The following is a 16182-nucleotide window of genomic DNA, read 5'->3' as shown; positions in this document are numbered from 1 at the left end:
GATATCCATGTCTTTGAAGGCTGGTGGCAAGGAAGCTGCAATGGAGCAATACCTTAGTTTTAGCTAGTTATAGCTTTTAGGCCATTGGTGAAAAGAGACCTCTAAAGGTCTATTATATTGTGCCACTAGAAGTGCTATGTATAATACCAACACTAAAGTAAAATATCTGTATTTTTCTACCAACATAGAAAGGGAGGAGATCTTGGAAATTCTCCATGGAACACAGAAACTGAGCTGTGCAAACAGGCAGACTTCAATCGCACAATTTCTTGGCATTTATGAGTACAGGCAGGATTTTGGGAAGGATCTGTGCAAGCCGGAGAAAAACAGATCAAATCTCCCATGAAATGTTAATTGCTCAAAATAACTACTATCTTTGTAGCCCTGCAAATTATAATTGGAAGCAGTTTAGACATTTACTTTTTTCTATAATGTTATTTATTTATTTATTTATTTACCTGCTGTTACCATTAATATTACCTTCTTACAAGGGCAAGGAGAAAGTGTCCCATTCTTCCTGAGCAGAATTCAACAAAGCAGCAAGGTTATCTTTTACTGTCAGGAGGAGCTCATTCTGCCAGCACCTTTGGAGTGCTGACACTGAGTATTGTTTTGTTTTTAGCAGACTTCTTACTTCAAAGAAGCTAAATGAATAAATCCATAAGGTGACAGGAGGAGGCTTTTTTGTTTGTCTGCTTGTTTTCTGCAGTCACTGGAAGTGTTTATGTAAGACTGCATGCCCTGGACGTTTGAGGAAATACAGAACTTTAAGATAATTAGTTTAGCTTCCCTTTTCAATATTTTTTAAACATTTTTCCTTATTACAGATGACTGGCTCATGGGTCCATTTGCCCAACACCCAGTCTCAAACAGTAGTCAAAGTTAATACATAAGAAAGTGTTTTTAAGAACAGCCAGATATCAAAAATATATATCCTACTAATTGTTGTATTAAGTGGCTTTTTCCTTCATTGACATTTAATGGAAATTAACTGAGATGTCTTCAAAGAATGAGTCTACTGTAATGTTCTGGTTTACATATTTTCAGACTGCATGTTTACATCATTTAACTTGTATTTAATTTTCAGTTTATTTCAGTGCTTGAGCTTTAATAACTTTATACTTGGGAAACAAAATTAAGGTTTGTCATTGTAAGGGGTGGCTGCTTCACATTTTTCTGAATTTTTCAGGACAAAATTAGAAAAACAGTCTCAGATTTGAAAGAACTGGTTATCCACTATTCTGCTTACTTGCTTAAGTGTGTATTGATGGTTAGCGTTCTGTCCAGTGTGATTCAATGCTTGCTTGTGGAATCTGAACTAAGAGCAGGCTTGCTCAGAAGTTAAAAGTTTCTTTGCTTCAGAAAAAAAAATAACAAATAATTGAGAAGGATTAGGTTGCTGGTGTCACAAAGGGATGTTTACAATACCAAAATTAGAAGTGGAACAGACAAAATTGCTACAGAGTAGGAGGGTTCTACTCATGTATGAGTTACTCATGAAAACAAGGAAATTTACTTCCTATAAGCCATTTCAGACAAAAATAAATCTTTTTCACCTTGTAATTTTTAAGGTGTGACTGGCTACTTGTTTCGTTCCCTTTTAGCTCAGGGCTTGCTCTAAGTTCCCAGTTGCAACATATCCGTTGCACTGAGAGTAAAGGTGAAGAGCCAATTTACTTAAATCTTGTTTTGTCATACTAGATTTGAACTGTTTACAAAAGAAGGTATTTGAAGTCATTGCTGAGTGTCATAGAGAGCTGCTTATTATTTTCAAGTGCTCTCAGTGCTAAAGCAATCACGGTAATTTCAGAATTAAAATAAGCATTAACATCAGGAAGCCTAATGAGTATTAGATATTTGGGGAAGGAGGTCATTTCTGGAATTACACATATTTGAAACATTCTTTTTGTTGGAACTACAAAGAGTTTATCATACGATTCTGTAATTCCAAGTTGAAAGAAATTAAATAATATTTTTTGTTTAGCTATAGGAGGGTTTCCAAAATTAAATGTGACAAATGACATGATTTAGTGATGGGACTTGGTAGGTCAGATTGATGATTGGACTTGACAATCTTGAAGATCTTTTCCAACCTAGATGATTCTAAGACTAAGTTGTCCAAGGTGTCCAAAGGGAAATACATGTATATTCAAGGTTATTTTTAATTAATTTTTACTTTGTGCTTTTTCTCCATAGTTTTGGAATCAGTTTCTGTGCTAAGAGTTAATTTTTAATAGCTCACTTACACTCACCACTTAAGAAAAACAAATCTACTGAATAAGTGAGCAATATTAGCAGGATCACAGCATTTCAGTTAGTGATAGATACTTGCAACATGGAAGAGATGTGTGTTTGGATTTTTATCATTTTGGAGCTTTTTGTAACTGGCTGTTTAGGAAAAACAACAGTTGTTTAAGAAAAACAACAGTTGTTTTGTAAACACCACGTTATTTCAGTAACTTTTTAAAATACTCACTAGCATTTGGTCTGATCCTTTCTACTTCAAGAGAAAGCTTTCCTAGATAGCAGAATGTTTTCCAAATCTAGTGACATTTAGTTAAATTCTTGATGTGATATTTTCTAAATCAAAAAAGAAGCTATAAATTTAGAGAACAAGTTTGTGAACTTCTAATCAAGAAGTTTCTATGAAAAAAATGTTTTGTTTTTGTTTTTTAAATATAATAGTCTTACTCATTTTACTAGTAACTGACAGTTCTTGAAGACTTGTGTATTTATGGTATATCTGGCTTCAAATGCCATGAAAAGGCTACATTATTCTTAAAATAAGAACACAACATGAACTTCTAGTTTGAAATGTACTTGAAAGAATAGACACCTGCATAGTGATATAATAGTGAACAGGTAGCTTAAGCAGTTGTATGCATGCAGCCAACTTCATGCTTTTGTTTTTGAATTAACTAGAAGGTATTTCCTCATGCAGGGAAGCTGAACTAACAGTAGTAAGAGAGAAACGCAACCTCCTCTGTGATCTCATGAAAGTGCCCAAACCACAGCTAGTATCCAAGGTAAAGTATGGAAATGTGCACCTGAGCTTTTTTCTTTGTAATGATCAGTTGTTCTACTAATACAGTGTGTATCTTCCGTGCAACAGATGCAGTTCTTCAGAGGTTCATGAATATATAAAATGCACACCTAGAAATGTCCTCACAGCTAACTACAGAATATATGGAATTGCTGAAGACTGTTCTCTTAAGCCACTCCAGTTCCATTTCTTGAAAGCATTCCAGACTTGTAGTGTGACATCTTACTCAGACAAAATTGAAGAATGAAATAATACAGCACAGATGTTTCAAAAACTGTTTGTCTGCCCTTTCTGGAGAAAGAAAAAAGGATAAAAGCTTCCCAGTCAATTTAAACAGCAGAATTATAACATGAAATGTGCAAGTCTCACAATTCTAACACTGCATAAGAGGGAGAATATGTTCTGGAGTTAACACGTTCATAGCAAGAAAGATGATAGGTCTGTGTAGATCCTTTTTCATTTCAATGCAGATGGTTTGGAAGTGCCCATCTGCTCAGTACTTCAAGAAGTACAGAATGTTCTACTTTGATAGGAGTCTGGGAGATGTTCCATTCTGGGAGAAGTTCAAAGATGTGGAGGCTCAGTTAGCAAGATAACAGTGAAGGAAAGTAGTTAGGTCTTGCCATGTTCCTCTCTTAAACACTTAATTATGGATAACAGCAGGAAATATTTCAGTTGTAGGTGATGAAATTCAACAGGACAAACTACTTTCTCCTTTATGAAATTACTCCAGCAATAGAGAGAAGGAATTTCCTTATAAGAACTGAAGGCAGAATACAAATAGCATTCTTAGAGCAGATTTCAGAGTTTCTTTAGCAGCACATATTCAATCTAGCAAGCAAATGCTCATTTACCTGCAACAAAGCCTCAGTCCTTGAAGAATATGTACAGCCTCACAGTATTGCACATAACCTGTCCTGTGAACTGTTGGAGTTCACTCAGAGCGGTATTTGCTGAACTTGAAGGACTTCTCCTAGCTCTCCAATGTCCCTGCTAGCAGCCGGTTGGTGCCCAACCAAGTGTACTTAACACTGCTCTTCTTTAAGAGCTCACGTATCCTGAGAACAGAGAAACAGCAATAGAGAAACCCAAGCACAACATTAAGAAAAGGTGAATTAATTTAATTTCAGCTGAAATCAACAGTTACTCCTTTAAAAAAATGTACAAATAATACTTACTGATGGATGATTAAAAACGTAAAGTGATAAAAAAGGATTGTAAAAAATTTAACTTTACATTTCTACATTTTCTTCTCCATTTAGTTTACTTAATTACATATTGTGCTGGTAAAATACATGCTACTCCACATGACCCCTTTTTTCTTTCTCTTGTAGAGTTCAGCACAATAAAGTTGCAGGCACTGACTGTTGCTTTGCAAACTGAAGCTCTTGGTTCAGGTGCCCTTAGGACTGAGAGTTTGTGCTACGGCATCTTGACAAACTGGATTCTCAGCATGAGCTGCGAAGTACACTGTTTAACAAAAATAAGAGGCAGAGATTATGTCTTACAGCATTGTGCAGATATGCCATAGGAAGGCAACAAAGATTCATTATGTTCTCCGTTTTTAAATTCATTATCTGTAGCCACAAGATGGCAGTTTGTCTTCATACTTCTGTCGCAATTGACCTGTTGGGTTTTAGTGTTGGTTTGGTTTTTGTTTTGTTGGTTTGTTTTTTGCTGTCAATGATTTACACTCCTACAGTTCTGAATGGAGCCATTCAACCTGTGCTTGCTGTACACACATCAAGTATTAAACCTGACTTGGCTGCACTCCTCTCTTAATATTTTTTTCTCAAGATAAGAATGGCCATGCTTATTGATATTTTACTTTTCAGGAAAATTTCATTATAGCTGTAGATAAATATGGCATTCTTGCACCAAAGTCAAACAAAAAATCCAGGTTTTGCTTCAGCTAATGTCAAAGCATCGTCTAATAGCTCTTCCTATAACTAAATAAAGCAAATGTAGTAAAGTAGCTCTAGGGACTGAAACTTGATTTTTTTCCTTGAAGAATACAGAGGTGAATCAGTACTTCAGGGTACTGCTAGGAATTCAGAATATTCCTTATTGACTACAAAATGAAATGGCTGTAACATTTATCTTTAAGACTACTGTGATTGTAGGGCAAATGCACAGGTAACATGATATTGTAATTATATCTTGTTTTTTGTGGTTTTAGTTAATCCTGCTATCTCAGCCCTTTAAGTAGAATAGAAATATATACATATACACATCTATGAACATTTGTAAGTTAAAATTCAAGAGGAAGAGCTAAAACCAAACCACTTTCTCTGTGAAGTACCTGCTACAAACAGCAGCAATAGTCTAATGTAATTGTATCACTGTGTTGCTAAGATTTTTTATCTTTGAAGAAGATAATTATACATGAAAAACTACATTATTCAACACTTTTTGAGTATACATGCAACCTGCACTGGCAGATGAAATTCAGGGCAGATGGGTGTTGTTCTCTGATGAACTATTAAACAAACGCGTACTCAGTGGCCGTATGCACCGAAGGGGCCACTTGCACTTACTCTCGATCCCTTAGCCTATGGTGTTAGGCAGGGTCATTAATTTCCTTATAGAATGTACTAGAAATTTTCATTTTGCTCTTGCAAAGTTATGCTTTTAGCTCCCTGTTGCAAGGAAAACATGTTACATTGGCAAAGCCAGCTTATTCAAAACAAAAACAGAAAAACTAAGATGGTCCAGTGAAAATTTTGAGCATCTCCACGTATAATCATCTGGCTACCAAATGATGATACATGTGCTACTTTTCACAGTCCTGAACCAGAGGCTTTAATATCAGTACCAGCAGTAGGCAGAGCTTTACCTCGCCATGCACCAGCTGTTGCTCTCTGTAGCAGGGAATAAGCCAATAGCAGGGAACAGTTGAGGGCCCCAAACAGTGTTTGACAGAAACCTCTCTTTACATGGCTGTTCGTTACAGGCTTTGCTTGGTGCATTTTTAAGCCTTCCCTATGGTAACAGTCCTCTTGTAGGCTTATGGCCTGTATTTGATGATTACTTGAATTAGAAAAACAATTTAACAATCAAACTGAGTTTGGTAGACAATTGTGCAATAGTAAAATGAGTAAATACCATTATCAATGGCGTAACTAGGAGGGCCCTTAAAAGGAAGTTACTCAGAGCAAGGATTAAATTAATGAGGCACAAATTACCAAAAAGATCTAAACCTCTGAACACCTGGGGCTTCCTACACACACAGATACATACAGAATAACACACAGAGCTTCAATGTCACTGCCTTACCTTGGTTTTTAGTTAAAATGATAATAATCCACCCCTTCTGTCAAGTTCAGCATATTCAAGTTTGTTTCAAATGCTCCTCCTGTTAAATCCTACAGGGGAAAAAAAAAAAAAACAGACAAATGTATTTCAGGTTGTAACAGCTTTTGGTAATTTGTTTTTTTGTTTTGTTTTTTTTTGTAGACCACAGACAGAAAGTCCAATTTGCAGAGCTAAACATAAATAAAACAAGGCTTAGAGATGTTTCCATTCAAAAATTAAGTTTACGGTGAGAAATTAGTCTTCACATTAGTACCTTTGGGTGTGTATAGGGGGATGTTAAACAACTCATTCCAGTGCAGTCAAGAACACAGGAAACTACTACACTGAGGGAGCACTGGAGATAAACATCTGCAACTCTGGAGCATTTTGTTTCCCAATTTGCAGAGAATGGACCAAGGGAATGAGGTTGCCAAAACAGTGATTTTGTAGATTTTGAACGATGATTAGCCTGTCTGATGAAACAAACCTTTCATCAAGTTACTGAAATATTTTGTGTAGGTAAAGGTGTTTCCTTTTAAGCTGCTGTTGCATTAGCTGAGCAGGAGCCTGATACGTTTGCTCCATGAATCATTTTTGAAGGCAGTGAAACAGACCCTAACACAACTGTGATGTCATTACAAAAACGTGTCGATGTCAATGTTTCTGAGTATTTCTACATTGGCCTCCTCTACTGGCTTCCTCCTTAATTCTACTCCAAGAATGTCACAAAAAATGAATTAACTATTAGGTGTAGGTAAACAAGTTTACTTCAGTACTCTTTTGGTTGGTTCAGAGCTGCCATACTGAAGTTGTAACAAGGCACACCAGTACTGCGTGTGTTCAGGACAGGAAGTTATGAAAACAGAATCCAACCCAAACTGGAATTAAAGGAGCTGGAATGCTGGATTTTGGCATTCTGGAATAACTGGATTCAAAAGAAATTGCTCAGGGATCTTTTATAAACCTGCGATCAGAAACTAAGGGTTCTAATGTATATAGAGGACATCTTGGCTTATCCAGCTTCCCAGCTTGGCCCCATCAGCTGAACTGCTTGTAAACATACTCACGTAGTAGCTGGGTGTTTGTTTCTTGGAAACCTTCCATTCAAGGAACAAGGCTATCTCAATCAACAGTCAGTCCAACTACAAAACACATTGACCTGTCCCCTCCAAACTTCTTCATTGTTTCTCCTGCTTGAATTTATACATGAAAGGAAACGCTGCATGAGTATATTTCAAATCTCTTGCTCAATCAGCATGCTATGCCTCAAGAGCAGAGATTACCTCCCCTCTCTGCTACGCCATTCTCATCTACCTGCCACAATCTTCTTTTTGCACTGGTAAGGCAAAAATATACGAAGACAACGTTATCTGATCCAGAACATCACCAAAAACCACTACCGTCATAAAATTACTTGAGCTCCGATGTTTAGCAACAATTAAAAGAACAGTGGTAATAGCTAATGAATTGTCAAAGAGCAGCAAAGGGCCCATAGCAGTAGACTTTTTAAGCAAGGGCCTCACCTAGGTAACATGCCTCTTAGCTGATTGATAAGGCCCTGAGTGGGAAAGCTGTTGAGTATTTTTTTTACTTCTTGAAAATTAAGAATACTTGACAGTATTTAAGTTCTCTGAAGGACCGGGTCCTAGTTTTGCAATTAATTTCAAATCTCAAATTGCCATTGGTCCATGTGCAAAACTGACCACTCGTGTCAACAGGGAATTCTAGTTAGAAATGCAGGCATTGATCATGACCTTTAGTCTCCAGTAATGATTTCATAAACCCGAGATTACCCAAGTTAGGACACAGGGTATGGAACAGTTCTGATTGGCTTGCTGAACAATCAGCCTGCTCTAAAGAAGGGTTAAAAAATAAAAATGAGCCCAGATGTGATATCAAGCAGGAGAGTTAAAAACAAATCTTCCATTCCCAGAGCGCAAGACTGAGTTGACAGAACAAGGCAGTGTTTTACAATAACTGGTCTAACAGTGAATTTACTGAAAACTTTCCACAATCCAACTAGTTTAATTACTGAGACAGAATACTAGAAAATCCCTTTCATTTCAAGCACTTGGAATTCATGCCAAAACAGGGTACAATAAGTGATTTCTAAGCATTTTGCTTTTACCTCAAAGCAAGAGAAAATACACAGTGCAAACCCTTAGATGAAGTGGTACTGCAGGCTGCTACACAATTCTGACGAGCCAAAGCCACGATTTTATGCTCCTGAGCAAAAACTTCAAAACACACACACACAGAGCACAGACTTCCAGCTTACAGCCTTTGTGAAGCCATTTTAAAAGCTTTTTTTTTTTTTTTTTTTTTTAAACTGAGCAAAAACAGAACGACTGCTTTTTCAAAAATGATTTTATGTGGCAACGAAATAATGCCAGGGCTAGCAAAGGACTGTCAGAAAAAATAAATAAGCAAACACTGCTTCAAGTACATGGCCAGAATCATTTCTTGCAAACAACCCACTTAATTAATAAACATATCTAATCTTTGAAATTACCCTCTTAGCACTGCTTATAAACAGGCAGGTTTTGTCTGTACCAAAACTAAAAATGTGAATGGCAAAACAAAAAACAATAAGGCCCCAGAACAATTTCTTCCTCAGAAGGATGTTGACAACTTTATATTGGTAAATAATAACTTCAGAAGTCTGCAATGTTTAGGAGCTTGTTAATGACTTCTGTTTAAGAAATTGCCTAAGAGGCTGTGCAGCCAGTTCTGCATTACAGAAATGTCCAACCATTCCACACAACATTGAACCAATTCCAAGGGGAGCCTCCAGCTGCGTTGCATGGGTTGCATTGGCATCTGTCTGCACAAGAAATGTCATTTTCACTGTTTTCGTTTTTTGTATGCTTGCTGCATGACCTGAAACAGAGCTGGGTAAACTTGCCCTAGATAGTTTGAAAATGTAGACAATCTGTAACCTCGCAATCACATTAATTGTTTTTCCCCACGTGGTACACACAAGGACAGCAGCCTTTTTGCAGAGGAATTTTACATTTCAAATTGTGGTAATATCTTTTGCATCATCTTGGGACTTTTAACTCAGCAACATTTTTTTTGCACAGTTCCATTTGATAAATCTCAGTGACTAGCACCAGAGAGGCAGAAACAGCTATCACAAGTATAAAACGTTTTTCATTTTATGTGATCTTAATATTTATGTACGTATCCCCTTTCCTACTTTCTTCTGTGCTCCCACTTAGAAAAAAGCATGCTGGAAGGGGAAGTGTAGGACTGGTGATTAAAGAAAAGAACTGGAAGTTTTGGTTTTAGCTGTTCCTTCAGAAGCGGGCTGCACAGAAAGCAAGGCAAGTTCAGTCTATAAACACAGCAAGGACTAACCCGCGGCTTTTACTTGGCCTGCACAATAGCAACACAGATGAATGAAAGTTCAATACTCTGTGCTTCTCAGCCCGTTTAGAAACCATTTCCTTTAGTGGTCAGACCTAGAAGTTTGAAAGCTGCTGCAGACAGGATATCTGAATATTTTAAACCACAGACATTTATCAGCATGTTTTGTTCTGGTAGAAGACTACTTTCCATGACAAAACTAGAACTGAAAAATGTGGCAATTTCAATCCAGGCACAACCTTGCAAGAACTAAGAAGGGGATTCTGCCTGCCTCCACAAAGACTCATAATAGTAATAAAATACAGCAAGTATGATAGTGGCTGAAAGAGGTTGCCAGAACTCTTCCTCAAGATCAACTGCACAGCCGAATGGTAGCGATAAGGAGGGTTCAGCAAACTTTGTTCTGGAGGAGGGGAGCTCAGAACAGTGCTGCTTGCTTCATTAGACCCTCTAAGTCCTTTTCTCTCTTTACTGGGTTTTACACTTTGGTACAGATTTCTACTTTTTTTAATTTTTTTTTTCTTATGTTATCTGTGGTTTCTCATGTGATAACAGTCAAAGAAATACTTGGTTTCAGCTCTTTGTTTTATTAATAAAGTCTTTGTCCTTCTAATAACCTGATTCTCTGTCATCATAATATTCAAAAAATATGGTATAATGACATAGGGTGTGTACTTTGAGGTCATACTATTAACAACTATGTTTAAAATCTGTAGAAAGGTAAGCTCTGTAGTGGATTTCCGCTATGTTATTATTCAAATTTATTCTCATTATTATCCACTTGGCCACTCTTAGTTTCCCAGTGTACAATGCTGCTCAAAATCCATGCACGCTGAGCTTTATCTACTTCTTCACTAGGGTATTTTTGCCATCAGTTTTTATAGCACCAACTTCAGTAGCAGCTGACTGCGTAATTCAATCACAAAGCAAGAAGTGAGGACATAACCTGCCTGAAGTTTCTAGAGCTGCCCGCATACAAGTGGCTATTGGCCTTATTAAATGTGAGCTAAAAGGGAGCTGCTTCAAAGGCAGGTTTTAGAAATAATTTCAGAAAATATTTCAAGCAGGTCAAATTCTATTTCCAATAAAATTTACTTAAAAGATACTATGGTTTACAGTGGTCATTGATCAGCAAGTAGGAAATGTTCAGTGGCAAAAAGCAGAAAATACACTGAAATCACAACTGAGTCATGGACTACAGTTTTCAGGCAAGATGTTGTATAATGGTCTCATTGTAAGGACTTCACAAATTAAATGTGCTTTATAACAGGTTGCACAGATGTTCTGTCTAGGGACTTCCACCCACCATTATATGTAGTATGAAAAATTAAATTAGTTGTAATATTACTAGCTTATCCAACAGTTTATCAACCAACAGCACATGATAATGCCCTAAGGTACCTTCAGTCTGGCTTTACAACTGCAAGTTACGATCTCAGAGCTTATCATAAAGTTGGGAGGGCTCAGTTAAAAATGAATTGGACAAGACGAGTCGGCTAATCTATCTTTGAACAGACCTAACTCAGTTTTTAAGAGTATCTGTGTTTATACACAACTACAAGTTTTAGTTACTTTTAACTGATGTTTACAGCTATAGTGTATTTGCTGTTTTGCTTTATATCTTCTGTGTTATAACACTGTGCTGTGGTATTTTAAATATAACAGCAAAATTGCTGCCAGTTATCATCTTCTAGTTATGTTATTAAGCCAATTAAACCATTTGAAATCAGAAGGTTAGCACAGTCAAGCATGGAAGAGGCTTCAGAATTGGCATTGCCAAACAAAATGGCTTTCAAGGTCTGATTTAAAAAACAAAGCCTATGCCATACATCAGGCTGCAGCATTTTAGGAATAAATGAGGCCAGGTGGCCGACTGTACATCCTCATTTGTGCATATAATGTTGCTGGGCAAGAAGGTAAAACAGACCCAAGTTCCTTTACAGAAGCTTTAACCTTCATTATTCTTAACACTACTTCTCTTAATACCTCTGCTTTAACCTCCTGAAATACTCTGCACAATCAGTTTCATAGAAGGACCATTCGATTAGTAAAAGCTGGGAAAAGACAGTTCCAGTAAATAGAAATTAATTTTCATAAGGAGCATTTACTGATTTTGTACATACAGCTCAGGCTACTCACCAGCTTCACACAGATAATGAAAGGTGGAGTTGCTTCTCTGAAATGACATATTGGAATTTTTGGTTTTGGTCTCTCCTGCAAGAAGAACAGCCAGAAGCTTATACATGGTTACAGAAGCATACATGGTTACTTGGTAGCTTGGTTTTAGGAGCTACTAAGCACTAAAAGCTGATTCTGAGACCTCACTTTATAGTCCAGCTTGTCACATGCTTGCAGTCATTATTTTCCCAGTCATTTCAATACCCATTACTTTCTTACCACAACCTTTCAATACAACTGCTTTTTCTCCAAAAGAAGCTGTACACTATACCAGATCTATATTGAGAGCTTTGTGCTGTTGAAAGAAGATCTCGTTCCTCTCTTACAGGTTATTTATCTTTTAGCCCTTTCCCCAAACAGTTCCCCCTTTGATCTGATTGCAAGTTATGCTCATATAGATATTATTTGTGGCTGGTTAATGTTCTGCCCCTTTAATGAGCTGAATCAGCTTACTGAGCTTACAGTGCCATCAGAGAAGCATCAGAAGAGGCACAAGGCAAAAAGCTGATACAAAAGCAAGATCTTTTTCTTTCAGTGGGAGCTGTTAAATGGCTTATGCCTAAGTGGGTCTTCGCCATGGATCCAAGCTGTAGAATTTTGTAAGGATTCACAACAGGTTGCAGTACAATCTCCTTTATGACTGATCTGGGCGGATGGTTATGTGTTGGGAAGACATGAGCACAGGATCTGTAACAATTATGCTGACAGTATAACTGCAGCAGTAGTTAGTGAGTCAGTATTCCTGGTCAAAATTCTCAACTTGATTGCTTTCATGCAGCTGAAAGCACTCATTAGCTTCCCAGTATAGAATTTGACTTTACAATTACTCTAGTCTAATCAGAAGCTGCATCTGAGGAGATGCCCCTCCTTTCCCCCTGCCCTTCCAATAGGCCTACTCTCATCAGATACAAGGATCATGCAACCTCAGGGTAATTTGATTCACAAGATAACTTGCTGGAAAACTTCTTATTTCAGGGTTTATTTTCTGCCAGATCAGCTAACTGAATCAACTTATCCTTTAGCCACAAAATTGCTAGACCCAGTATAAACAAAGCAGTGGGAGAGTGTGGCTGAGGCCAGCGAGCAAAGTCAGACCACCCCTGCAGTCAGACTGGCCAAGCTACAACATCAAATTGCGCTCTCGGAAGACCGCACTCCCAGGACCTGACCCAATGCCCAGTGAAACAGAACTGTCTTTTCACCGACTTTTCTAGGGACTGAATCTGGATGAAACTTTACTCCAGATCTTGGAGCTAATTGCTACCACAAAATTAATACTGCAACAAGACAACTTTTTTTTTTTTCTTCTATATGTTTTTTTTATTGCTATCTAAATATCATTCTTCCTTCTCCACGGAATAAAACACTTCCTACAATTTTAGGCTACGAAGGAGCCTATCAGTTCATGTCTTATTCAGGTACAGTATGACTACAATATACAGATAGGTTACAATTAACCACTGAAACTTTATTTTAGTTAGTCATTAGACTTTAGTCCATCATGAGTCAAGTTCCACTCCCACCTAAAAGACAAACTGTCAGAGAAGGCCGTGCTTTACCCCATCATCAGAACCTTTTCAGAGGTTAGAGGTAAAGTCAAATTCTATACTGGGAAGCTAATGAGTGCTTTCAGCTGCATGAAAGCAATCGAGTTGAGAATTTTGACCGGGAATACTGACTCACTAACTACTGCTGCAGTAATATACACGTGTTCTTCTGAGCTGACTTCAGTTAACGTGATGTACTCCTGCCTGTCTGCTTAGACCTGGAAGCTGACCTGTTTTGAAAAGACTTGCCATAATGCTTTTTATTAACATCATTTGTTAACAGTAGAACACAGAGATCTGTGAAATTGTATTCCTTCCTTCTATTTTTTGTCTTCAATAGGATAAGAAGTTTGCTTCAGTAACTCCTCTAACCCATGCCTACTTGTTCTTTCCTGTGGGGTCTAGAGGCATCTGTATAAAACATATTCCCAAATAATCACACTTCATGCTGGCTTAATATCTTATCTGAAACAACAGTACTCAGTGAGAGTTCTTCTGTCCCCCTGCCAGATGAGGCAGTGGTATTATTCCTGTGACGAACACAGGCAGGGGTTCTGGCTCCACAGCTCACACTCCAGTATGAATCCCCAGCTATCTAGTCTCCTAGGCAGACAAAGCCTCCTCACCTCTAATCCCTAGTCACAGCCCCCTTACCAAAATGAGTTATTACAATATTTAAAATTTGTGATATTCTTTCATCACATTTTCCAGAATGATTTCAGATCACAGTAATTAATGCAAAAGTACTTGTAACCAACCTCAGATTCTTCAAAAGTATAGAATCCTCTTGTTATTTTCTTTTCGTCAACATCACAAAATGCAGTTACCTGGCAAAAGAGAAGCAGAACACTTTCATACCATTCTTTGCTGCCAGCATTTATTTCGCCTGTAGCACATCCATGTATTGCTAAGGGCATGTGAATGAACACCACGAACAGAGCAATGCACCATGGTCCTCCCGTGGAGCTTAAAAATATATTAAGTCCTTTCCATGTATTCCTTAATGAGATAGGCAGCGTCTGCAGTTGGCTATGAGCACATTGTGGTTTTGTGAACATGAAAACAGGTGGCATAAGTTACTGTGCAAGAGAAAATATCTATGAGATCATTAACTTCATCCTCAGTGACATGCTGAGTAAATACAAACAGAGACTGGTCTCCTCACTCACGTGGAGGAACACATGAGGAATAAACATTCCTCTTTCTGCCCAGTCCCAGCACGTAACCTCCAAGGGATGCCTCCCGCACGGCACTGCTGCTATGGATCCTCTGGTGATACCAGCCTCCATTCTAGGCCATAACACACCAAGTCGGGGAATTCCTACTTGACCCCTGGAACAGCAGAATTCTCTAAATTCGAATGGGTACTTCACACAGATACACTTAGATCACTGTCAACATCCTTAATCGTGAGCATGGTTTGGGAGTTTTTTCAACTGAAAATTTTGGCAAATTTCTTACTTAAATAATTAATATAGTTGCTGCTGTGTTTTGGTTATTCTTACTGTAGCTATGGAAGCATTATTTATAGCCTTAGTTGCCAAATATTTCAGATTTTTTTAATTTTTGTTCCTCATAAATACGCAAGCATAGTAAATGCCTGCAATCCAAAATACACAGTGTCCTCATTTTTGAACCATTAAGTTGTCAGTAACATTTCGGAAGGCTTTTTAAAATAAATGTAGCTAAGTTTTCCTCTGGCTAACACTGGATCTATTTCTATTGTCTACGCAGAACTTTTACACTGAAGCAGAACAGTTAAGGTATTTAAGGTCTTGCAGAAATCAATTGTTCTGGTGATAGCTGGAGCGCAGTTTTCCTATCTTTTTAATTGCTGCATTAAAAATTGATTAACAACACTTAACATTGAGAAAATTTGAAAAGCCCAACAGCTGTTTATTAATTTATTAAATTAGAGAAAGCTGCAAAAGGCTGGCTTGCTTTCAGTATCTACATACATCTCTCTCCTATTTTCCTCCTTTGATTAAGATAATTTTTGTTTACCTAATGTGACTTTATTCTGTTTGAGCAGAGGGGAGCACTGACACAAGAGCATTAGTGTCACAATGCTGAACTTTTGCATTCCACATTGGTATTTCACTCCCAACAGAGAGAACCATCTGTACAGCCCAGTGGCAAAGCTGAATAGGAACAAAACTGGGTTCCACGTGTCTTCAGTGTGGAAAACAGAGCTAAGGAGCAGAGAGTGGGCAAGAACAGTCCCTGAAACTACCAGGGAATACTCCCTTAGAGGTAGACATTCATACTAAGAAAGTACACTGCTTGAAAACAGGCACCACAAGAAATAAAGAAAGGAACATTAAGGAAATATTACATTTTCACTTTGGGGCTATATGAGTAACTGAAGAAACGAAAGGGAATTCAGGGAAGGACCAGAAGTTCACAGACATTGTACAAGGTCTCTGACTGATGCAGGCTGGGTTAGGCAGTAATAATCACAAACAACTCCTTCATGCACAAAGACAAAGAACTGAGATCTTTCTTATGTTTTCTTTCCCCCCCCCGTGCTTGGATCAATTAATACACTTCACATTCCTCATTCTGTTTTCCCTGACCACCATTATAGTTTATTGTAGTTGAAACATCAGATGGTATGGACTGTAGATGAGCAAGAACTGAGCATAATAAACTACATTCCAAGATTTCCTCTTCATGTCTTTTTTATATATACACATATACACACATCTACATGTATAGAGATACTTAGGTATATGAAGGTCAGCAGGCGGA

At 37.7% G+C, this 16182-nt stretch overlaps 2 protein-coding genes across 9 annotated transcripts in view; one reads left to right on the top strand and one right to left on the bottom strand.

Annotated features, from left to right (window-relative positions):
* Positions 1-8661, top strand: part of TBCD (tubulin folding cofactor D) — a 130258-nt gene extending 121597 nt beyond the window's left edge. For both annotated transcript variants that reach the window (XM_038165607.2, XM_038165606.2), the window contains exons 39-40: positions 2942-3026; positions 4378-8661. In XM_038165607.2, the coding sequence (XP_038021535.2) occupies positions 2942-3026; positions 4378-4392 (100 nt within the window). In that variant the 3' untranslated portion in view covers positions 4393-8661. The remainder of the gene's footprint in view (positions 1-2941; positions 3027-4377) is intronic.
* Positions 1738-16182, bottom strand: part of B3GNTL1 (UDP-GlcNAc:betaGal beta-1,3-N-acetylglucosaminyltransferase like 1) — a 128305-nt gene continuing 113860 nt past the window's right edge. For 4 of the 7 annotated variants that reach the window (XR_005260234.2, XR_011804132.1, XR_005260237.2 and 1 more), the window contains 5 exons: positions 14190-14258; positions 11846-11920; positions 6320-6408; positions 4222-4513; positions 1738-4101 (listed from right to left, as the gene is read on the bottom strand). Coding sequence is in view for 2 of the 7 variants with exons in the window: in XM_038165608.2 (XP_038021536.1) it covers positions 6328-6408; positions 11846-11920; positions 14190-14258 (225 nt within the window). In the remaining 5 variants the exon portion in view is untranslated. Of the gene's footprint in view, positions 4102-4143; positions 4514-6319; positions 6409-11845; positions 11921-14189; positions 14259-16182 lie in introns of those variants that run through there. The other 3 variants (XR_005260235.2, XM_038165608.2, XM_027471562.3) reach the window with 3 other exon arrangements.

Source organism: Anas platyrhynchos, chromosome 19 (assembly GCF_047663525.1).
Source record: "Anas platyrhynchos isolate ZD024472 breed Pekin duck chromosome 19, IASCAAS_PekinDuck_T2T, whole genome shotgun sequence".
Classification (NCBI taxonomy): domain Eukaryota; kingdom Metazoa; phylum Chordata; class Aves; order Anseriformes; family Anatidae; genus Anas; species Anas platyrhynchos.
The sequence above is the reverse complement of the archived record's forward strand: the minus strand, read 5'-3'. Positions and strand labels throughout refer to the sequence as shown.